Here is a 26,000-nt window from a genome sequence, read left to right as displayed (position 1 = left end):
GATTGTAACAAGAGACAAAGTCATGTTGTCAATTGATGCCATCAAAAAGTTAATTTTAAAATGTGATTTAAAAATAAAAACCTTTTAAAAACGAGGCCTATTTGCAGGCCTCAGCTCGAATAAAGATAAGAAATACCTAATTAAGTGTATAATTAAATAAAAAAAAATATATATATTTTTTTTTTTTAAATATATTTTTGAGATGTGAAAAGTCATGGAAATATCAGTATACATGTTACAGGTTAACATAAGATAACGATGGAACACAGCACAACTTGGAAAATTCAAAAGCTCGCCCTGGAAAAACAGCAATTTCAGGATATTGTTTTTTGGAAATTATGGAAATCCAAGATTTAAAATATTCCCAGCTCTTATAACAACTGATAAAGGCTCTCTATACACAGTTATACATAGATACAGTGAAACATTTATAAAATATAGAGCATATAAAATTAAAAAACTGATTAAATATTCCAATATTTCAATAAAAAAGTATTTTTTAAATTAAAAAACACTCTATATCACTTCTATGTATCACTCCTGATGTTCAATGAATCAAAAGACAGAAGATTGGACCTTTTTTGAGTGTTTTAAGCTCTTTCTAAGCCCTTTTTAGTTGTTTAGTTTATGGTCACATACTGCTTCAGATTCAGCCCACTCTCTGTTCAGGGCTGTATCTCAGCCCCCCTCTCTCCGATTTTCACCATTGAGACCTCCTTCGAACCGTAGGAGCCAATAGAATTGCCTGGAATTGAAAGCTAGATAATTGACAGCACTATTAGCCAATGGGAATGATAAACGTCCCATCTGATGGCAGATCTGAAATCTAATTTGCTGAGCTTCCAACCCTCCCAAGAAGCCGAGGAGTGTCGGAGAGACACGAATCGAACGGATTCACACGGAGCACATGCAGCTGGACATACCAAGCAGTGGCAGATATTTCATTTTTTCGCTGAGATTCGACCAAAAGTGAGTACAATATTCGATGAAAGCTGTGTGACTTTTTGTGTTCGAAGCTGAATATCTTTGCGATGGTTTACCGGAGAGAGAAATGGAAGATATGTCCGTAATCTCCGTCAAGCGGACATGCTTTTGCATGCTGCGTGTTCGTAGGTAGCACGTTGCTAACGGACAGTAGCAGCTGTTTTCTCCGGTCTTTTCCAGTCATATCGAGTTATGATTTATGATATTTTGTTATTTGTTTGTTTGGCTGATGGGAGATGTGTTTGTCTCATGTAGAAGTGACCTTGTTCATGTTGTTCCCAGGACGCTGAGGTTTCTGCAGAACTCTAACATCATTATATTCGTTCTTCGTGGGTTCTCTGCCAGTTACTTTTAACACAAAACTCTCTAAGTTTTTATGTACTACGTCCCCCAACTGGGGGACGCTCGGGCTGATCTGGTTTTAAAGACTTCCTACCACTGCTGCTCTGCTGACAGCTGCCAAAACATCCCAGCAGTCACACTCGCATTCCCACAGAGCCCTTTGTTTCACATTCACTTGTTGACCATTCTCCCTGACTTCACAGAGGAAGAGCCCTCACAGAGAGGCTCGTCGTGTTCCCAATTTTTGTTTCATCAAAGAACAAAATGTATAACCAATTTCAACTGGAGCAAAGAAGATACATATAATATATATATATACTCCTGTGAAGTACAGTTTACACAGCACATACATACACATATGTGTGTGTGTGTGTGTGTGTGTGTGTGTGTGTGTGTGCTGAAAAACTTGTTTCGTGATGTGCTGTTGAAACTGTGCATGATTGTATTAATTTGGGTGTAAGAATAGCATGACCATGACCATGTCAAAATATAATAAGACGCATCACACATGCCAGCTCACTGGTAAAGGTAAGACAACTGTACCATCGTCATGATCCCAGTGTTTTAGTTTGAGTTTGTTTCCTGTATTGGTTCGAAAGTCTTCTATTCTAGCTTTTGTTCTTAAACCTCACCCTGAATTCAATTAATCTTGCCTGCCTGGTGTTGGACAGTTGGGTCCTATCTGAACTTCGCCCTGACAGCCACTTAAATATCTACCTAATGTGCTACCACAGAGCTCACAAACACCAAGCAAAGAAAACTTCTTCCCCAGCTCTGAAAATTCAAGCAGAAGGCAGCTATAGTAAATAGTGTTATAGTTATATAGTATCTGTAGTTTTAATTAAACACTGTTACTGTATTACCGTTTATTTCATATTCATTTGAGGAAGGTTAAAGTCTCCTCATCGCTCCACATGGATGATGTTTTTTTTTATCTTATGCTCTTTTCATGTAATTATGTTACAATACCCTGGCACACCTAAATGGAACAGGGCCATAATTAATGTTATTAATAACACTTGTGTTTACCCTGCAATGACATGTCAAAATGGCTGCTGTGAGAAGGACCTATTAATAACGACACGTAAATCTGAGCTACGTTTGCTTTACAATTAACCAACATAGAGTATAGCTGCAGCTAGCTGGCAACGTGAATGTGTGTCCGTTAATCGAAACATCCCTAATTCCAATATTAATACTTAATATCATAAAAGACCGTATAATTTGTGCTCGTGTATCAATACAATATTGCCATGGAAAATATCGCAATACTTTGCTGTATCGATTTTTTTGTACTATTCCTTGTTTGTCTTTTAAAACTTTTGTCACATCTGTATTTCTCAAATTTGTTGGTTTTAATGTGTGTGTATTTCTGCTCGCCTGCCTTGAATTGCCCCTTGAGGGCCGAGTAAAGTATTTTGAATTAAATTGAATGTAAGTACCTGGATCACACGATGAGCAACAAACACCACGCTTCTGCAAAGTAATGAACAAAAATAATGAGTGCCGGTGGACGCATCCCTATTGTCCTCGCTAGCTGCAGAGTTGCATCACATTCAATCAAACACGTGACGCAACAAAGAAGTAGAGGAGCATCTACTGATTCCAGAGGAACCTTTCTCACTGTGGCTGATGATGAGCAAAGCAAAGCTTGGGGGGGTTAGGGGGGTTCCGGCGCACGACAGTCCATTTAATTCTGTATGTGTGTGTGTGTTTGTGTGTGTCTCCCAGCAGCACGGTAGTGTGAAGGCAGCATTTCTCTCCATTTCAGTCTGTTGTATCTGTAATGAAGCGTCTACAAAATGGAGGAGATAGTAGACACAGACGGACCGGGGGGAGAGGGAGTTTGTCCCAACGGGTCAGGGATTCCAGAAACGCATGTAACACCCACAATGTGGACAGAAAATGTCAGTTGAAATGGGGGATAGGATCATTACTGTTCTTCCCCTACAAAACAAAAGTTGAGAAAAGTAGGTTAGCATGGCTTAGTGTGCCTCCTGGGGGAACAGGTTAGGCTGGCAGTGGTAGCTGTCTCATTTCCGTTGGTGCTCTTACTATGTTTAAAGGTAACATTATCCTTAAATTGTCAGGACTTTATGAGAAGTATAAATCTTGACAAAATGAACAGTGCGGAACGCACACACAGTACAGGCACAGCTCTTCTAAATACAAGCTGAATATATTTCTTTAGTGGCCCTCTATAGAAAATGATTCCACATGAATTATTCATAAAAGAACATTGTTCTTGTATTGGACCAATGTTCTTTTCTATGAATAATTTTGACCTATAAAGATCATGAAAAAAGTATAAACAGGATAGGAGCCCACATACAATAAAGCACACAAAATTACATTGAAGGCCTAAACGCACTGAAAGGGTTAAATGACCCGCCTTATTTGACACGCATCAGTTGATGCTCTTATAACCACAGACTGTATATAAGAAGTGGACGTAGTCGTCGTGACGTCACCCATTAGTCTGCCGTTTTGAACCCTCCAGTCTGGCGATTTGGCTGTCGCCATCTTGGATTACGGTCGTCGCTATCTTGGCTTTTTGCAACTGATGAACGGAAGTGACCATATTTGGAATGACGTACAGACGCCGTATACGACAGCGACCTGTCAGTCACAGTAAACCTGCTGTAAAGCATACCCTGCTTTATGGTCTATTTGACTCTAAATGAACCATAATTTACTAAATGAGCATCATGCTGTATTGAAGAAGACTTGAAACTATAGATTGAGACCATAAACTCATGTTTACAATGTTTACTGAGGTAATAAATCAAGAGAGAAGTAAAGTCATTTTCTCATAGACTTCTATGCAATCTTGAAGACTTTAAAGCACTTCGGTATTGGCTTTACTTCGGCCTGCTTATGACTCACTGCAGGACTCAGATTTGAAATGCCAACACCAAATAACCAGCAGTATTTTAGTAGAAGTTCACTATTTAGATAACAGTTTTGTATATTTCAAATACCCTGTAACACTTAATCTTTTATATTGGTGATATGATATAAATGAAAGTTGAACATAAATTATGTGTAATTGGCGTCACGCGACCTCTGTTGTACAGTGGTTTTACAGACTGAACACCATTGTTACCAGTCTGATGATGTTAGTGAAGCTTCTCTTTCCTCATAAACAATCTTTGTCCTGCAGAGAGCACACAAACCGGCCCTCAAGTTACAAAGTAGTGATTGCTGATGTGACCTGGCGCTAAAAGTGTCATCAGTGTGTCATATTCAAGATTAGTATGGTTCGCCACCATGATTTACTTGTATGTTCAATAGATTCAATATTTTGCTCTTAAACACTTTCAAAACTAGTGCTTAGGTCTACTCAATTGGATATTAATTGTTTTTGTTGTGTTGTATTTGGGTGACATCAGTATGGTTCTCCGTCTTTTAATTAAACCATCAGCTAGTTTGTACAGTTCATTAAACTTCTATAAAATATGATGATGATTCATTTAAATTAAAATATAATTTTGGTCTAACCAAACTGACTCAGAGATGTGATTGGATGGAAAGCAGGTGTGTCTCTAGATGTTTTTGTCACGTCTTGATGAAGGCAGAATGCTGAAACATGTCAATGCGTTGCAGTGCTGATGCTGGCCAAAAAATATAATGTTCAGTTGCAAAATGGGAGCTTTTCACTTCGACTGTCATGGCTTGAATTAGATTATTACAGTCTCGTTTTGTTTTTTTGGTCTGGTTCTTTATCACGTTTTCTTGTACATCTGTAGGACTCCCGGCTTAAGCAGGAATCCTCATCTTCAGCTGCTACACGAGGATCCCCAGAGGACTCTACGTAATCGATGAGGTCAGTTGATTCTGAGTCAGTAATGAGCTGATCCATCAGTTGACCAGTGGATGGAACCGTGTTGTAGGTTGTGTTGTTTAGCCCCTCACTCAGCTAACCATGGTACCGCCCTAAGAATCACTAATCTTTCCTGTTAGCCAATACCTTGTCCATCACAAGTTAATAATGAGCAACCCCAAACATGTTGTCTTGTTTGTCTAAAGCCTGTTACCACTCCAGTAAAATTAGCCTATCCAAGGCATACCCAAAGTAAAGTGAAAGTAGTACATGCATGGTTTTGGTCTCTTTTGAAAGGTAACACTCTGAAGTTTTTCCCCCAACAGTCAGAATCACTGTAAGTGCTACTGGCATTGAGTAACAGAAGTTTGAACACACTGAAGTAGAAGGTTTTTATTTCTGCCTGAATGTTTTTTTGCAAACAGATGCCTGCAGATGACTATAGCTGAGACGTATTAGCTGGAAAACACAATGGGACCACAGCATGAAGCCTTACCTAGTCAAGGTTCAAATTTGATAACAATACCACAGAAAATGAATATTTTACACGTTTTTGTAAGGGTATGTCTAGGCGCTTTCCAAAAAAGGACATTTGGGGACCCATGGTAACACACCTAGACTGTGTAAAAATGTGTATTCATAATTCAAACTAAAGATTATTTATGTCTAAATACAGTTATCTATACATTATTTTGCCATTATTTACTTTACTAAATTCTCCAAAAATCTCAAAAACCACACTTTGCATTTACCGCACGGACACAGGTCTACAAACTGCATTATTGTAGTCTATTAGATGTTAATGTATTGTACCAATGTTGCAGTCTGCGATTGTATAAGGAGGACAAAGCAACTTTCTCACGCTGCAGTGATGTGAAACTCCAATCAGAGTCAGATATATTGCAGCACAATATTCTGTATCTGACATTTTCAAAGAAACACGATTTTAGATAAAATAAGGACAGCGATATAGATTAATTTGTTGTCTTATATCTTTGGCTCTATTTGTAAACAAAAAATTAAAAATAGATAAATAAATAAAAGGTGTTTGTTGAATGAAAAATGACAGGGAGAGAGGGTGACGACAAAGTCAGTTACCTTAAATAAAATTCTGGGGTTGGATTAGTTTGCTAAAATAAATATTGGGCGATATATAAATATCATTTCATACTTCCTAACATCGAAATTGGCATCGACCCCAAAAATCCCATGTTGGCTGGAATCTGGTTAAGATAAAACCACTTTAAATAAAAGTGCTTTCTGATCAGTAACACATTTGATTATTCTCAAACTTTAGTACGGCTATTGTTACGTAGTGTTATAGACACAACAAGGATATACGTATTATTAAGAACTAGTGACATGTAGATTAACAGTAATATAAACCTACAATGTTTTACTGTCTAGGATACTTTTCTTGGATACTGGGTAAAGTTAACCCAGTTATTGCCTATTTGCTATATTGATATTCAGAGAGATCATTTTCTGTGGGTTTGTCGATACAAACAATCCCCTTTGAGTCATCAGATCCATTTTTGGTATAAAATATGGATTAGTAAAGCTTTAAACATTTAAACAATTAACAAAAACCACCTCTACGGGACAAATACATAAAAATGCTACAAAGTTAGAAATTCTCTGAGTTTAATATCTAAAGATCAACACAGCACACCTTCCTGTACAAGATACTGACTGATCCTGGTTTTTAGAGGGAGAAAAGTTTGACATGGCCTATTTTTCTGAGGTGAAACGAAAGGATTTCTAAGAAAGAACTGCTACCGCGAGCTAATAAGCCGAATTATTTCAGAAATGAGCAAAGAGAAAGGAGTGCTATATTCAGTGTTTTGGATAACAAGCCCAACACTGACAGAAATGAGAGGTACAGTAGGAGATTTCATAAAACGGAATATGAGCCGTCTCCCTGTCTGTTCTCTCACACACACACACACACACACACACACACACACACACACACACACTCTGACGAGAAGTATCTTTTAATTAGCTTCTCCTTTTGTTTAGGACGTTTTATGTGCAGTTTCTTCTCTGTCACCCACAAGAGTTTTTCTTTTTCTGGCAGAACTGTAAAAGCAAAAAATCTTCTCCGCGTTAATGTGAGAATTAGATTTCTGCTAATTGCATCAAAAAATGCCTCGAGCCAAATCTGCCAATGTGTTCAGCCGGCCCACGCGCTACAAGCTGGTGACAATATGTGTGGCACAGGGGGAGATGCTTGTTTCCTTTCGCTCGTTGACAGGCGGCTACGCTAACGTCCAAGGAGACAGTAAGAGGAGGAATATGGAAGATCTCTAACTGTGGCCGCACTCCAAACTGGCAAACTCAGGCCCAAAGACTACTCTGCTCTTCAATCAGTGCCGATTTATAAAAATAGGTAGTGTGCAACAGGGACGTGCGGTCAGGGGAGGCAGAGTCTCACCTGCCTCACAAAATAATAACAATAACAAATAATGCTACAATAAAATAAATATTAATATTTCTCTATTGATCTGTGCTATATATGTAATTTATGTATGATTCCAATCATTTCAAGCATTTTTATAATCAAAATCGCTGAATTAGCGCACGTCCTGTTCAAACAGAGGAGACACGTGAAGTGAGGCAGCGACGAGCTGTGCCTCACCTCAGATTGTGAATCCCTCACTAACTGGGTTGAGCGCGTGCCTTTTGCTTTCTCATTGTTTGTCACCACTGTAACATCTGTAGACACTTTTATTATATGTCCTTTCCTTACATAGAATATGTAATGTATTTCACGTCTGTGTAGAACATATTTAGTGTTGCTGATCTGACATTAAACCGCAGTGAAAAAGCACAGAGGGGAGGCAAACACTACTCTGCCTCAAAGAAGAGGGCGTGCGAGAGCCCACAGGTCGGGTTTATGCTTGTTGCTCTTCTTCTACACTTTTTAGGGCCCGAGCACCGACGTAGTCGGAGCGGAGGACCTATTGTTATTCTAATGTTTTTTATTATTAGGGCCCGAGCACCGACGTAGTCGGAGCGGAGGACCTATTGTTATTCTAATGTTTTTTATTATTATTATTATTAGGGCCCGAGCACCGACGTAGTCGGAGCGGAGGACCTATTGTTATTCTAATGTTTTTTATTATTATTATTATTATTATTATTAGGGCCCGAGCACCGACGTAGTCGGAGCGGAGGACCTATTGTTATTCTAATGTTTTTTATTATTATTATTATTATTATCGTACCAGTTTCATCGCAAAAAGGAGGTGCTTGGGATACTGGGAATCTTTTGAAATTTGGCACAAAATTCAATCGTGGTGAAAATTCCAGTATTATTGGGGTGTCCAGCTGCGGCATGACATTTTGGCTCAATTGCGCCCCCTACAGAGTAGCCCCAACTTTGGGTTTCACCTAGCTGTATGAAATTTGGTAGGTATGTGGAACGTGATGGGACGTACAAAAAAGTCAAAAGGAGGTATATCCTAAACCAAACAGGAAGTCAGCCATGTTGAATTTTATGACGTTTTTGGACCGTTTCAAGGCGCCGTACTTTAACGAACTCCTCCTAGAGATTAAACCCGATTGCCTTCAGTTTTGGTCAGTATGCTCTTGAGACCTTGGCAGTGAAACGATACTCAAAGATCAAAAAGTTATCGAACTATGTGTCCGTGGCGTGGCGGCAAAAAAACACCATTCGCCATGAAACAGGAAGTTGTTGTAACTCGGCTGTACATTGCCTAATCTGCTCCAAATTTCTCCGATATCATAACATCCTGACCCTGAACACATGTATATGAGAATTTAGAATCATAGTAATAGCGCCACCTAGTGGCAACTGGAAGTTGTACGTTTTGTACTTTGACATCCTGCTCCTCACAGATTATTCCGATCCCTCTAAAGTTTTGTCAGAATAGCCTTAAGATGTTGATAATGCTTCATTTTGAAGATCGTAAGAAGTTGTTGAAGGGCAGCGACGTGGCGGCTCGGCGAACTTCGATCCTTCGCCATGAACGAATAAACTGATGTAACTCGACTCCGCATCATCAGATCTTTACCAGATTTCACATGTTTGATTAGACTCCAGGCCTGAAGACGTCTGCAGGCCAATTTTGAATCATAGTCATAGCGCCACCTACTGGCAACAGTAAGTTAAAGTCTTTATACTTTGGCTTATTTCTCTTAGTTAGAAAATCAGATCAACATCAAATTTGTTCCACACAAATGTAAGAAGTTCATAATGCCAGTTCTCTAAGCTTTTGATGTTTCGTTGAACGCCATTGCCGTGGTAACGCAGTCTTTGCCGTGAAAAACGATGGTCATTTGGAGAGGTTAAAAAAGCTCGAAACACAAGCAAACTTGACACACAGATCACAAGGCCAAAATGTAGTTCTATAATATGATTTTATTCAGTCAGAGTGTTAAATCGGCTCAATAGCGCCCCCTACAAAATTTCGACGAAGCAGCCCTCGCAGTACGTTTCACATAGATTAACAAAATTTGGTAGGCACATGTATCACATGTGGACTTAAATAAAAGTCTCTTGGGGCCATGCCCTAAACCCAACCGGAAGTCAGCCATTTTGAATTTAGTCTGAATTTCTAGTGTCTTTTTTTCAATTTCCAAGTGCTCTACTTTAACAAACTCCTCCCAGGGAACTAATCAGATCAACTTAGAATTTGGTCAGAACAATCTAAAGACCTTTGTGATTAAAAGTTACTCAAAGCTTGTTGTTTCGTGAAATGCCGTTGCCGTGGCGATGCATTCCTCGCCATGAAAAACAAAGGTGTTTTTGAGGGGCTAAAAATACTCAAAACAAAATCAAACTTGTCACACACATTTAAAATCCTGAATGTAGTTATCTGATGTGATTTTAATGCTTCAGAGTGGCAACTCGGCTCGATAGCGCCCCCTACAATATTTCGACGATGCAGCCCTCGCAGTACGTTTCACCTAGATGTATGAAATTAAGTAAGCAGGTGTATCACATGTAGACTTAAAAAAAAGTCTTAGGGGTCCATGCTCTAAACCCAACCGGACGTCAGCCAATTTGAATTTTGTATGAATTTCTTGTGGTTTTATTTCCTTTTCCAGGTGCTGCACTACGAACTCCTCCTAGGGAAATAATCCGATCAGCTTAGAATTTGGTCAGAACAACCTAAAGACCTTAACGATTAAAAGTTACTAAAAGCTTGATGTTTCATCGGATAACATGGACTTGGTGTCACGCCAATTTTACATGATTCGCCATCATCCATCAAGCTTTTGTAACTCAACCTTACTTTGTCAAAACTGCCCCAAACTTGACATGCTTGATTGCTGTCGTGATTTTAGGACTTCTGCATGCCAATATTAACTCATAGTCATAGCGCCACCTACTGGCAACCACGGACGTAAACAGAATTCTGTAATAACAGCGGCCCAAACAGGGTTTGTGGGCACACCATGAGAAAAAAACTTCTCTGATCTAAATATGTGCAAACTAAGATGCTTGGAGAACAAAAGTTAATCAACAGTGTTTTTCAAACCATGTCAGTGGGCATTAGTATAAATGATCTGTCTAGAGCTTCTACATGAGAATCAGGTTAAATGTTACAATGAATGCTTCACACTACAATCTAAAGTTACAGAAGAGCTTAAAATGAAAACAGTGTCAAATTAAAGTGTTCAAGTAAAAACAAATGACACTGCTGTTCTGTTAACTTTCATGTAAGTCCAAATACAATCAGTAGGACACTGCAGGGAGTTGAACTCCATCCCAGTAACCTGACAGTCTGTTATGTTACAAATACTGAAGCACATTCACACGTTCATTTTCTTAATGATCTTAACAGGCTTACATTTATGATTGTATCGGAGGTACACTCAAAACATTTGAGGCTTAAGACCTGGCAACATGGTCTTGCTATGCTGCTGGTCGACGCAGGAAATATCATCTAACTTGTGCATGCAGTGTATGATGGTCACAGAAATGCATTGCCGCATCAACCAGAGTCCTGCCAGTACCCTCGACGTGTGTGACGTTGCGAGGGCCCGATCAATGCTGCTTGCAGCTTTAATCTTCTTCTTATATTTTGCTTTGACCACAAGAATGTAAGATTCAATATCTAAGCTTAAAAATGTCTCAAAAAACAAGGAAATATGAACAAATCAACAGCAATTCAACGTCGGACAGGTAAAGTAACCTTTTATGTGTTTGTTGTTTTTTTTATACATCCGTGGTTGTTACACACATTATCGCGGAATCTCACGATTTTCGCGGGTGGCGTCCGTGAGCGCTCCGCTTCTGAAACGCTCCCGGTGGAATCAAATATGTACCTTACCTTTGTGTGTGTAAATAATGCTGATATGAAAAACAACCAGTAGTCAATGTGCAAGCTGCCAATTGAATGGTGATGTAAGCTACTCTATTGGGTTCATATTTTTGTAAATCTGATTTATGTAGTGTCAGTGCCTCACCAGCCACGAACCTCACCGCACGTCACTGGTGTGCAAATACATTCACAGCAGAACCACGTGCTGCTGCCGCCGATGTAATCGACAGCTAACTATGGAGTCAGATCAGTCTCAATATGGCAAATTTATTTACGTGTGCATTCCAATGCACACGTAAATAAATTACGATTTATATAAATGTAAAAAAAATCAAATATATTTCTGCATTTGTATGTATTTGTGTGTGTTTTTGTGGATTTGTATGTATTGTCTAGGAAGTGGTTTACTACAGCTGTATGTCTCCTCTCTGTTTGAACAGGACATGAGCTAATTCAGCGATTTTGATTATAAAAATGCGTGAAATGATTGGAATCATACAGAAATTACATTTGCACAGATCAGTAGAGAAATATTAATATTTATTTTATTTTAGCATTATTTGTTTTTTACTTTTCATGATGACAGCCAAATCTGTTTATTTGGGGTTCATACAGCTGTAGTAAACCAGCCGAGGTGTGGCTGGCTAGACAGTGCATACAGCTCGATAAAATTCACGTAGCTCCTCCGGACTATGTTATGAACCCAGACATGACGACGTTCAGTTTCCCGGGATATCTGGGACTTCCACAAAACGTACTAAGCAGAAATATAGGTTATTTTGTCCATGGTTGATGGCGGACAGTTGAACGGCTTCCAGGACGGCTTCCAGGACGATAAGATTCTTGCGAATGAACACAAATGGTCCCCGGCGGCGCGATTGACGCGATTAACGGTGTGAACACAGCGCGCTGGCAGCCACGTGAGGAGGGGAGGGGGGATCTGATTGGCTACAGATAGGTTCATGTTGAAAAAAACGCATTTGCGAATCTGGCCACGGCAGGGGAGTCTCAAAAAACCCACACACAAATGTGAAGAGATCCACAAACAAATACATACAAATCCACAAACAAATAGAAACAATCCACACACTAATACATACAAATGCAGAAATATATTTGTGATTTTTTTTTTACATTTATATAAATCGTAATGTATTTATGTGTGCACCGGAATGTATTTGTGAATCGTTCTGCGTGCATTTGTAAATCGAATATATTTGTGAATTGTTCTGTGCGCATTTGTGAATCTTTCTGTTTGCATTTGTGAATCTTTCTGTTTGCATTTGTGAGTCTTTCTGTGTGCATTTGCAATTATTGAGACTGATCTGACCCCATAGCTAAAGGCCCCGGAAATTCCCCCGCAAGAGGAGAAAAGATCTGGCCCGCTGCTGAGAGGAAGAATAAAGTTTAGGATGCTCCCAGATAAACCTTTATCTTCTCACAGCGGCAAGAGGCGTTTTATGATATTTTCCAACTGTGATGTCTCTGCTTAGATGGAGGCTTGACAGTTTATCCTGTGCAGTTTCTAAATCTGTGAAAGGATTACTGCCCTATCGCTCCAAGCGACCTTAAATCTTTCCCAGCAACTCACTCTGAAGTTTAGAAAAAGGTATATCGCTTCTATGGGCACAACAGAAACTTCATTCTGGCTGAAAAATGTTAACCCCGAGAACCAGTCTAAAAGAGAGCTAAAAGGAATAATACCTGAAAACAAAACTTACGTATAATGAAAGAAAATAAAGAGTTCTTACTGATTCCTCTCCTTTAGTTGGTCATTTCTTATAGCGTTGTCTTTAATATTGTTGTGGGTAGAGAAAGATACTAAGGACAAGCACTCAAAGGAAATAGTTTTCTAGTCATCACTTGTTAATCTTTAAACAAATCATAAGTGACGTAACGATTAACAGTAACACCAAAACCAAAAACACAACAGGGTTGTCTCTCTGGAGGTCATTCTTTTCCTGTGATGACTATGAAAGTGTGATTTAAAAGAGGTACACTCCATGGCTATAACTTCTCTATGAAATAATTCCTTACATGCTTAGAAATGATCATGATTGATCATAGAAATATGTAAACACATCTGCAGATGTAGGTAAAACAAGCTAGCAAGCACGTCGACTTCAGCAACTGACTTCATGCTTCACTGCCGGGCCAGTCTGGGATGGCAGCACATGTACAGTTGTGGTCAAAAGTTTACATACACTTGTAAAGAACATAATGTCATGGCTCTCTTGAGTTTCCGGTTATTTCTACAACTCTGATTTTTCTCTGATAGAGTGATTGGAACAGATACTTCTTTGTCACAAAAAACATTCATGAAGTTTGGTTCTTTCATGACTTTATTATGGGTTAACAGAAAAAGTGACAAAATCTGCTGGGTCAAAAATATACATACAGCAACATGAATTAGCAATTTTGGTGACTTGTCAATGAAATGAGCTTCATAGCATGGCCTCTTAACTTCTTGTGAGTGATTATGAGTGACTACAGCTGGTGACTTATCTGAGGCCATTTAAATAGGGCTCATTGGATACAAACGCCCACAAACGCTACAATGGGAAAGTCAAAGGAGCTCAGCATGGATCTGAAAAAGCGAATCATTGACTTGAACAAGTCAGGAAAGTCACTTGGAGCCATTTCAAAGCAGCTGCAGGTCCCAAGAGCAACAGTGCAAACAATTGTTTGTAAGTATAAAGTGCATGGCACTGTTTTGTCACTGCCACGATCAGGAAGAAAACGCAAGCTATCACCTGCTGCTGAGAGAAAATTGGTCAGGAGGGTGAAGAGTCAACCGAGAACCGCCAAAAAGCAGATCTGCCAAGAATTAGAAGCTGCTGGAACACAGGTGTCAGTGTCCACAGTTGAGTGTGATTTGCATCTCCATGGACTGAGAGGCTGCCGTGCAAGAAGGAAGCCCTTGCTCTAAAAGCGGCACCTTAAGGCTCGACTGAAGTTTGCTGCTGATCACATGGACAAAGATAAGACCTTCTGGAGGAAAGTTCTGTGGTCAGACGAAACAAAATCGAGCTGTTTGGCCACAATGCCCAGCAATATGTTTGGAGGAGAAAAGGTGAGGCCTTTAACCCCAAGAACACCATGCCTACCGTCAAGCACGTGGTGGTAGTATTATGCTGTGGGGCTGTTTTGCTGCCAATGGAAGTGGTGCGTTACAGAGAGTAAATGGGATAATGAAGAAGGAGGATTACCTTCAAATTCTTCAGGATAACCTAAAATCATCAGCCCGAAGGTTGGGTCTTGGGCGCAGTTGGGTGTTCCAACAGGACAATGACCCCAAACACACATCAAAAGTGGTAATGGAATGGCTAAATCAGGCTAGAATTAGGGTTTTAGAATGGCCTTCCCAAAGTCCTGACTTAAATCCCATTGAGAACATGTGGACAATGCTGAAGAAACAAGTCCATGTCAGAAAGCCATCAAATTTAACTGAACTGCACCAATTCTGTCAAGAGGAGTGGTCAAAGATTCAACGAGAAGCTTGCCAGAAGCTTGTGGATGGCTACCAAAAGCGCCTAATTGAAGTGAAAATGGCCAAGGGACATGTAACCAAATATTAGCACTGCTGTATGTATATTTTTGACCCAGCAGATTTGATCACTTTTTCTGTTAACCAATAATAAAGTCATGAAAGAACCAAACTTCATGAATGTTTTTTGTGACAAAGAAGTATCTGTTCCAATCACTCTATCAGAGAAAAATCTGAGTTGTAGAAATAACGGGGAAACTCAAGAGAGCCATGACATTATGTTCTTTACAAGTGTATGTAAACTTTTGACCACAACTGTACATGCTGCTATGCTGCTAAATGGCCGGTAGATCCTGAACTTTTGTCTGAATTTGTGGTGTTTTTCGTCTTTTTAACTGGCATACGACAGAGTACACCCATCGACATCGGAGAAGGAAGCGTGGGGATTGGATTTGTGGAGACCATCACCGCCCGCGGCCGACCACCCAGTTAGACCTGCCGGACCGAACGCCACTGAAGTGGAGCCCACTGCCCGACGGGGAGAGGAAGGAGAGCCGAGCTAAGGCCGAGGGCTACTCCACTACCCAGCCTGCTCCTGGCTGATGTGCTGTCGCGGGAACAATTCCGGCTAATCCGGCAACGGGAGGTCGGTGACTGTTGTGCCCTCTTCTTTACAAAGACCTGTCTCCATCGTGGAATCTCAGGACAGAGCCCAGGAGGTGGGACGAGAGGAGGCAGACTCTGTTTACATCAGTGACGCTTGGTGCTAAAAACAGTCAAATTTGATAGAAAATGTTCCCTGATGTTGAATCTTTAATGTTAAGATGTCGGCCATAGAACACATAGTACACACTGCTGATGCAAGTTTTTTTTCATTTATGCATTATAGGAATGCAAACTCACACAGAAGTGCCGTGCAGTCCGGGGATCGACCCGTGGTCCGTCTTGCTGTGGAGGGTCAATGCTAGCTGATTAAAGATACTATGGTCCATAAACCACCATTTGAATGACCCTGAACACAACTTAGCTTTTTTTGGGGAGCTCTGAAAGATGATGGTTTACTCTCAGCTAAATGAAAATAGGAGAATGTTGAAATCATTTTCTGGGACATTATACTTTTTCAATATTTTCAATGACTGGAAAAGTTGGTCAACTGTTTTCCAGGTCTTCCGGGACGCGTGGGACTAGGGATGACCCCGAGACCCGGTTCTAAACAGGAACCGATAAGACAGTAGTAAATACCCAGAGTATCGATAAGGTCCAGGGTTAGCGGTTCTGCTATTGGTACTTTAGAAGTTCTGGAGTGAGATGTCCTCTCTCTGTCTCTTTGTCTCCGGCTCAGTACAGCGTGAGACTCACGGTAGAGAGAAGAAAAAGATCCAGAGTGTGGCTACATTTTACTCCAGGAGATGCTGAGAACTCTCGTATCAAATGCAGGAAAACCCTCAAGCAAGAAAGAAAACAGCAGCAGTTTATCACAACATTTAGCCAACAAGCAGAACATCAATCTGCACAAATGCTCAATTTTCTACTGTTGGTGGAGCAGCTGTCCATCCTCGTCCACTGCAGGCGACGTTAGTGATGCCGTACGGAAATTGATCAGAAGAACAGGATAATCAATCAAAGATAATCACTGAGCTAATGGTTGAGCTGTCTCTTCCTCCTCTGCTACTCCATGTCTTAAAACAACTCAACATTCCCGTTTGTTTGGTGCTGGCTGCCGGTGAGATAGCCATACACCTGCAAAGTGATCCATACTGTTCCATGCGTGCATGAACCACCGCTTTACAGAATGAGTGTGTGTGTGTGTGTGTGTGTGTGTGTGTGTGTGTGTGTGTGTGTGTGTGTGTGTGTGTGTGTGTGTGTGTGTGTGTGTGTGTGTGTGTGTGTGTGTGTGTGTGAGAGAGTGTGAGTGTATGCCGTTCTGCTGAAAGCCTCCTCTCCCTGTGAGACTGATTGAGGCTCACTGAGATCTGTGTATGTGTTTGGATCCCCGCTGAGGTGACACTGATTTTCTCTGATAGCACAAAGCACAAATTACTGCAAGACAGAGAGTGAGCGACACCGAGGCAGAGAGGAGGAAGAGAAAGAGGTTGTCTATATGTTTACACAGCCTCAGCGTTCCACGCCGACCTCCCAAAGCGTCTTGGATGTTTTTTTCCAATTTCTGAATTCCTATATTTGGCTGCTGAGGCTCCACAGCAGGGCTTAGTTTTTATTACATTCTGTTTGCTATAAAACTCTCTGATCAGTATGACCGTCACAGGACATTTCGCTTCACGCCTGCTCAGACTCTTTTAGTTTTGACCTCACTGGAGGAACGCATGGGCCATTTTATTTTATCTCCAATACCCTGAGAATGACAAAATGCTTCTTTTTTTTAACCTTGGCTTTGTTTTCTTCTTTTTTCTTTGCCATTTTAACAACATGTTTTATTTCATCAGTGAGTGACCGTGGCTAAGTGGAGAGGGCCGCCTTTCAATCAGAGGGTCGGCGGTTCAATCCCTGGCTCCTGCTCCGCTAGTCTCATGTCAATGTGTCCTTGAGCAAGACACTTAACCCCAAAATTGCTCCTGTAGCTGTATCTACGGTGTGTAGATAGATACTGAATTGTAAGTCGCTTTGGATAAAAGCGTCTGCTAAATAACTGTAATGTAATCAGTGACTAAAAGTGTTTCTGCTCTCCAATACAAACTCACTCAAGCTCTAGAAACATTTTAAAGGGACAGTGTGAACTTGAATTAACCACAGAATATATGTCTCACTAGAGCTGAGTGTATTAATGGGATTTCACAGTACAAGTGCTCATTTTGAAATTCGGTACTTCAGACTGCAGCCACTGCAGGATTAGCATTTGTTATGAGCAGACCTGATGGCAGGTGGCAGATATTGTTGCAGCCTAAAACATATTTCTTCATATAGTTTTCTTCATAGTTTCTCTTTATAAACATCTGATAAATACAGCTATTGTGCTAGTTAAAACAATATTTAACAGTAGTCGGATGTAGACTGTAAGCTTTAAATCATTTTCACTGAAGACCATAGGACAAAATAATTAAGTGTAATAAAACTATAGGCAGTATACTAGTGCATTATGAATAGAATACATTTTCAGGATGGAAAAAGTAATGCAGAGTTTGAATGTAACTAACATCAAACACAAGAAATTGTGTGTTTTTATGCAAATAACCACTAAAGATGTACAAACAACAAAGGAAAAGGATAGCATTTAGAATTGTTGGTAGTGTGTACACTGAAATCGTTTCTTAGGGCGCTGGTGAACAAAATTGTAATCGGCGAACCTCTAATATTTTACAAACATATATTTTTAAATAAAGGCTATTTAAGTCTTCGTCTCATCAAGACCATTTTCTCTTTTTGTCAGTATCCAACTGCATTTGAAAAGAAGGTTATACCATTTCATCTGAACTGAAGGATTTAAAATACATTCCACTCACCTCTCTCCACTCCTTGGTCCCCAGGCCTTGCACGTACAACACCACCACTGAGAAGACAAACAAAAAATACGTTTAAGAGTTTACGCACTTTTAAAATTTCAAGGCAAATCATCTCAAAATCAGACATCATGGAAGCAGATAATCACAGGTGCAGTACAGCTACTAAACCACAAACACCTGTCACACTTTTCTCTCTGTAGCTTTGATTTTCTCTGCAATATAAACATTCTGCACCTCTGTGGAAACAACAGAGTCATGGCTAGAAGTAGAGAGAACTCACACATGTCTTCAGTAAAGAATAATAATTATAATGCCATAAATCACAAAAAAAAGAAACACAAGTTGAATTTCTTTGATAATTTATTTTACAGAAATTAGCAAACAATGGAATCTATATATCCAACTTGTTTCTAAGTGCCCACAAGAGTTACCAATGTTTTTAAAAAAATGGAGCAACCACGTGTATTAAGCTATTCACACTTTTACAACCTCTCCTCTCTGCTCTGTTAACAGGCTGCAGTTCAGTCCAAGTTTCACTGAACTTTGTCAGGTGACTGTTTGAATCAATCAGGTGAATCAATCACAGCTTCCAGTTGCGCTGAAGAGTGCAGAATTTAGAGTAAAAGATTTATTTGGGACGAAATTTTAAATGAGACATGTAGAATACATTTTTTTAATGAATTATCACAATTTTAAGCTTAGTTTTGGTTGTGTTTTATGACGCAAGCATTTGTCACACGAAGGACAACTCTTCCTCTCCCTCTCCACTTCTCTTACCTTCTTCCCTCTCTTGTCCTCCACACTCTACTACTCCTCTCCTCTTCCCTTCCCCTCCTCTCTTCCTCTCCCTTCCACTTTCCTCTTCCCTCTACTTCTCCCCTCTCCTGTCCTCCGCACTCTACTACAGTACCCCTCTCCTTTTCGGTTCCCCTCCTCTCCCCATTTGTCTCTTCCTCTTCACTCTTGTCCTCTCCCCTCCCCTCCTCTTCTCTCCTCTCCTCCCCTCTCCCCTCCTCTCCTCTTCTCCCTTCCCCTTTCTTCTTCCCTCTACTCTCCTCCCCTCTCCCCTCCCCTCGGTAATGGTAGTCTGCGTGGAGAGCGCATCGTGTTTCTGCTTCAGCGGGACAGCAGGCCAGTCGACCACGACGACCCAGCTACCACTGGGACCCGTACATATCCACATTCTCTCGCTCTGCTCTCCTCTTCGAAGAAGAAATAAAAAGCAACGGAGGGAGGAGGGAGGAGAGGAAAACAGGGTCAAGCTAAATTAATAAATACCGAAACAGAGAGAAAGAGGCTGAGAGTTTAGGGACGGTTGGCTAACTTATTCCATTTGGTAGGAAGAGCGAAAGTGAAGCATTTAGGCTTCAGGCTGAGTGACTGTGTGTGTGTGTGTGTGTGTGTGTGTGTGTGTGTGTGTGTGTGTGTGTGTGTGTGTGTGTGTGTGGCACAAACAAGCATCCATAATGACCACAAATATGCACTATGGGGTGTTCTTTACTTGATGGAGGCCAGCCCTCCTAAAACATTTACAGTGTGAGTGATGCATGATGTCAGTGAACGTTACATGTTGGCACAAAGTGTGAGGGGCTCATCAGACGTGACTTCGCCTTCTCTGGATAGTCAGACACACTGTACATATAGCTTCACCTACAAAAAGTAATGCATTGGAATTCATAAATATCCCACAAAGTCAATATCCCACAAAAACTTGGACTTTCACTCAGGAAACAAATGTGAAACCAGAAATCAACATTGATTTCTTTGTCACGTAACAATCTTATTTAAGTAAACTTAGTTTAGTAAACTAAACCTGACCAAGTAGTTTCCTGTGAAGATTGCAACAGGGCGACTTTTTCAAGCCCCATATCGTCAAGCTAAGACTTCTCGAGCGTGTATTTGCGGGTCAATAATCTGTTTCTATTGACTACCATGTGTTTGCATCCTATTTTTGTCCGTTCCTCTGCCCGGTAGTCACATAGACATTGGGCCGCTTTCAGGTGCCGTGACCCCACTAACCTCATCTATCCTACTCTCTCAGCTTGTGGCGAGCAAGTGGTGGCAGGGGGGCTCTGGAATTGCCAGTCGGCAGTGCCGAAAGCTGAGTTATTCTCAGGTTACGCTTCCTTGCTCTCCCTCAACTTTCTTGCTCTAACTGAGACCTGGATCACACCAGAAAACACCACCACACCCGCAGCCCTGTCAGATGTGTACTCTTTCTCTCACACTCCCAGAGCTGCGAGGCGGGGTGGTGGTACTGGCCTGCTAATTTCCCCAAAATGGAAATACTCTCGTCTCTGTTCCACTGTTCTCCCCGTCCTCTTTCAAATTTCATGTCACTTATCCAGTCAAGCTCACCATTGCTGTTGTGTATCGCCCACCAAGGCCTCTTGGTGAGTTCCTGGAGGAGCTTGACACATTAGTCTCACACTTCCATGATGATGGCTCCGCACTCATCCAGACTGATAAGTTTGAACCTCTTCTCTCCTTCCTCTCTTCCTTCGACCTTTACCACTCCTCTTCTCCTCCTACCCACAAGGCCGGCAACCAGCTGAATCTTATCTTCACTAGACACTGCTCTACTGCTAACCTCTCTGTCACTCCCCTCCAGCTCTCTGACCACTATTTCATGTCCTACTCCCTCTCCCTATCCTCTCCCCCATCACTTCCTCCACCTACCCACATGGTTTCTACCCATAGTCATCTCCGCTCCCTCTCCCCTGCTGATCTTTCCTCTTCTTTTACCTCTGCTCTCCCTGACCCTGAATCCTTCTCTCTCCTATCCTCTGATACTGCTACTGATCTTCTCCTCTCCACCCTTACTTCTTCTTTGGACAAACTCTGTCCCTTCACCTCCAGGCCTGCACGGCCAACTCCACCTGCCCCATGGCTGTCGGACTCAGTGCGTACTGATAGACGGAGCCTAAGAGAGGCAGAGCGTAAATGGAGAAAAGGTAAACTCCCGGAGGACCTTTTTAACTTCCAAGCTCTTCTTTCCACTTTTTCCTCCTCTCTATCTACTGCTAAAGCTGCGTTCTTCCGCTCTAAAATCCTAACCTCTGCTTCCAATCCTAAAAAACTCTTTGAAACTTTCACTTCACTCCTCCAACCCCCACCCCCCTCTCCTACTTCCTCCCTTCTCCCTCTCTCGGTGTCCTTGTCCACCCTCTCCCTCTCCATCCTGTCCAGCCCTGCCCCCACAGCTCTCCCTCCCCTCTCCATGCCCCATCTTACCCTATCTAGCTCCCCTCTCCCCTAACGAGGTCTTCAACCTTGTTACATCTAACCGCCTCACCACGTGCTTCCTTGACCCGATCCCTTCCCCTCTTCTTCAGTCTATTGCGACTGAACTCCTTCCTTTCCTCACTCACCTCATCAACACATCTCTTGTTTCAGGATGCTTTCCCACATCCTTCAAGACTGCCAGAGTCACCCCCCTTCTGAAGAAACCATCGCTCTACCCCTCTGATGTCAAGAACTTCAGACTGGTTTCTCTTCTACCCTTTCTATCCAAAACACTTGAACGTGCTGTCTTTAACCAACTGTCTTCATATCTCCACCAGAACAGCCTTTTGGACCCCCACCAGTCCAGGTTCAAAGTGGGTCACTCGACAGAGACAGCCCTCCTTGCAGTGACAAAGTCGCTTCACGCCACGAGAGCTAACTCTCTCTCCTCTGTCCTGATTCTCCTGGACCTGTCTGCGGCGTTTGACACTGTGAACCATCAGATCCTCCTCTCCACCCTCGAGGGGATGGGCGTCTCAGGCTCTGCACTCTCCCCGTTTGTATCCTACCTGACAAGTCGATCCTACCAGGTGACCTGGAGGGGGGCCGTGTCAGAACAACGCATGCTGACTACGGGGGTTCCACAAGGTTCAGTCCTGGGCCCCCTTCTCTTCTCTTTCTACACAACATCTCTGGGTTCTGTTATTCGCTCGCATGACTTCTCTTACCATTGTTATACCGATGACACCCAGCTGGTCTTGTCATTTCCCCCCGGTGACACCCAAGTGGAGGCACGCATCGCTGCGTGCTTGGCTGACATCTCGAAGTGGATGACAACACACCACCTCAAGCTCAACCTGGAAAAAACTGAGCTACTGTTCCTCCCGGGGAAGGGTTGCCCGCACCGGGACCTGTCCATCACCATTGATGATACCGTGGTGACACCGACTTGGACTGCGAGGAACCTGGGTGTGACCCTGCATGACCAACTGTCATTCTCAGCAAACATTTCATCCGTTACACGCTCCTGCAGATTCCTGCTTTACAACATCAGGAGGATTCGCCCCTTCCTCACTGACGAGACAGCGCAGGTGCTCATCCAGCCTCTTGTCATCTCCCACCTGGACTACTGCAACTCTCTACTCGCCGGAAAAGACAACACTTATGTCATAGTACAATATTACAATATCCAGAATCTGAGACAATATCTAGTCTCATAAAGCAACATTGATATAATATCGATTTATGTGTTTTTTTATTTGCTCAGTGGGAAAGAGGACACAAATTGTGTTTACATTTGTATTTTGTGGCTGAGCAGTATTCCAGCACAAGAAATACCTTTAAATACATGCCGCACGGACACAGTGAGAAGGGCGACATTTCCTCCGCACACGTTACATTCTCCTGTGAAGCTCTTCTTCAGCAGGTGAGAAGAAATGGACACGAAATGGAGACGTGATATCTAGCGGACATGCGGAACTGTCTACGTCATCCACGGGACAACAGTGGGAGCTGACGAGGACTGTGGTGCAGGTGGTGCTCTCCGTTTCGAAGCGAAAATTAAAAGGTATGTTTATTTACTTGGGGTGGATAATTGTACTTTTATATATGCAAATGGTACAAGGCAGGCTGAACTGCCCTAGCGATGCCTTTTGTACTCCAAAGGGCAGAATTCTGCTCTGCTTTTTCCTGAGTTGAATTGCATGCAGTTTACTTGCACATAAAAAGTCAGAAAGGTCAGTTAATTTGGAGAGACCTGGAGAAGAACACAGGTGCCCAGTGAAGGAGATAAATGTAATTGTATTTTAAGACCTCAAAAGAACTCTACCAGCATATATTTTTATGTAGAAACTGGGTCATGGAGGAGCTTTCTGAAAATATTCTATGTTTCTGTGCTAAACTTCAAAGCAGCAGTCAATGAATGGTGGTTTGGGGTATTTCTTTTGTGTGAAAGCAAAGATTTGTGTGATGGATCATTAATGTGAGGAGAAACCCATCACGCCTGGTCAGTGCGGGCCCGCCTAAAGGATGTGAGCAGATGATAGCTGGAATCAAAAATCTAATCTCACAGGCATTTCCACCGAGATGAAGGCACAGCCAAAGCCGACCCGCACTCAGCCAGCAGAGACTGGTAAACACAAGTCATCCAACACTCGGAGCAGGAACAGTCCAATGGGATGCGCTCCTCGGAGAAAGGCGCTGCATGGCCCACTTGGAAAGGAGCGAACGTGCAACAGCAATGCTGCCTGTAAGTCCCGTCTTCCATCAGAGTTATACTGTTTTATTACAATTCTGGACTTTATTTAATAAGAACCCGCCACAGTGCTGAGCTCGTAATAAGTCTGATATATGAAGTGCACTCTCGGGGGAGCATTTGTTTGTGACCTCCATTGAAATAAAGAGAGAGAATATAGACTTCCAATGAAAGGCCACCATTCAAGCTGATTGGAATGCAAACTCTCAAGAGAGCTAGCACGAAAATCAGGAGGGAATCGCCTTTTAGCTTCACTTCCATTATTCAGTCATCATGTGAGCCGCTTCCTGTTTGGGAGGGGTTGTTATTTTGACCTAACCAATCAGTAAAGGGTGATGTCATCTCTCGCCGTGGTAATTTTCAGTCAACATGGAAGCTGCAGTAGCCGTTTAGCAACCTGTTCTCACTCCCCACTTCGTCGAATACCAACGCTTGTGTGTGAACATGTATTAACTTCGGCTCTGAACCGAGTCGGGTACCTACAGGCGTGGATCTACCTGGTGAGTGCTGCGTGACATTATCAGTATGTATCGACCTCGTCCTGTTGTGGCCGGACGCCTGGGTCAGACAGAGGGTTCTAACCATGGGGACATCAAAGAGCTGAGGGGGCATCGGGGCCACAGCGAGTGCAGCTTCTGCCCCCCCGGTGGGGAGGAAGGGTTTGAAGTTCAGGACCCCTCTGACACGATCATTACCCTCCATCATGGTCCCCCACCTCTGCCCAGCACACGAAGAAAGGCTAATCGCTGGGGATGTGTCAATAAAGGAGGCGTGGCCAGCTAACTGACTGTGTGTGCCTCTGATTACCTAACTGTCCCCACCTTACTGCAGTCCGTCCAAAATCTTCAATACCATTTGTACCATACTACATAGTTATACAAAATCCCCCACATTGTCGTCTACTGATGGTACCCTTGAATCAGAATCAGAATCACCATTTATTGCCAAAGTATGTTGCACATTCAAGGAATTTGACATGACGGGTAGTGCATAACATTAAACAATCAACACAGTGCAAAAAGTAGAAACATATTAAAATTTACAGTAAAATATAAAATAAAGTAAAATATGAAATAAAGTAAAATATAAAATAAAGTGAAATATAAAATAAAGTGAAATATAAAATAAAGTAAAATATAAAATGAAGTGAAATATAAAATAAAGTAAAATATAAAATAAAGTGAAATATAAAATAAAGCAAAATATTAAATAAAGTGAAATATAAAATAAAGTGCACAGACGAACAGAGAACAGGACTATAAACAAGTGAGATGTGCAGTAAGTGTAATGTAAAAGTGTTGAGTGTATTGGAAGGTAATAACACCAGAATTATGTTAATCATAAATCTGAGTTAAGAGACAGCAGATACATTAGATAACTGTCAAAATCTTTCATTGAATGTCCTCTGGAATTAAGTTCATGAATGACAAATCAACAGATTATAATCTTTAATCCTGACTGACAGCCGCGGTTTCTGCCTGCCTGTCACTGTTTTTAATCCCACAAAACTTGTTTGCGATAAATGTTTATCACAGTTGACATTTACCCCCCCCCCCCCCCCAAAAGCAAACATTTTGCAAAATCGGAACGTTTCAGGTTTGTATCTTCGTCTTATCATAATAACTGATTGTTGAGTTAGATGAGAGAGCTGGAGTCTGTGAACCAAATCCAGATCTACAGTCAGACATTAGATAATTAGGCTTCAACCACAAAGATGTATGTGTGAGAGTTTGTTGTGGAGCTGTGAAATGAATGCACCGAGGACAAACAAAAACACCACACTTCTGTGACATCTGAGATGGTACATCAAACACATCTCAATTGGTTTGCCCTTGAATAGATGTTTTTTCTTTGTCTAGAAGTGCCACGTCATCTGCTCAGGAAGTTTGAGGTTGCAGGTGTCAATCAGTGGCTTCTACTGTAACTGAGGATCTCTTCCTGCCCCATACACTCACACAGTTAACTAAATCTGATGTGTTCAGCCGGACGAAGCAGATAGAAACGTTTTCTGGCTCTTCTTTTCCGTTTGGTTTAAAACCAAAGAATCGGCAGAATAGGCGCATTTGTAACAAGAGCAGACATCAGTTAGAGCTACTGTACATGGGTGACTACATACGGTGTCAGACGCATG

General features: G+C 41.7%; 1 protein-coding gene across 1 annotated transcript in view; it reads right to left on the bottom strand.

Moving 5' to 3' along the window:
- LOC137874052 (copine-9-like) overlaps positions 1 to 26,000 on the bottom strand; it is a 237,599-nt gene that overhangs the window by 191,170 nt on the left and 20,429 nt on the right. The window contains exon 3 of the mRNA XM_068712676.1: positions 18,391 to 18,437. Within this exon, the coding sequence (XP_068568777.1) occupies positions 18,391 to 18,437 (47 nt within the window). The remainder of the gene's footprint in view (positions 1 to 18,390; positions 18,438 to 26,000) is intronic.

Source organism: Cebidichthys violaceus, unplaced genomic scaffold, assembly GCF_023349555.1.
Source record: "Cebidichthys violaceus isolate CVI_PGR_0920_01 unplaced genomic scaffold, fCebVio1.0.p SCAF_17, whole genome shotgun sequence".
NCBI classification, from domain to species: Eukaryota; Metazoa; Chordata; class Actinopteri; order Perciformes; family Stichaeidae; genus Cebidichthys; species Cebidichthys violaceus.
The sequence above is the reverse complement of the archived record's forward strand: the minus strand, read 5'-3'. Positions and strand labels throughout refer to the sequence as shown.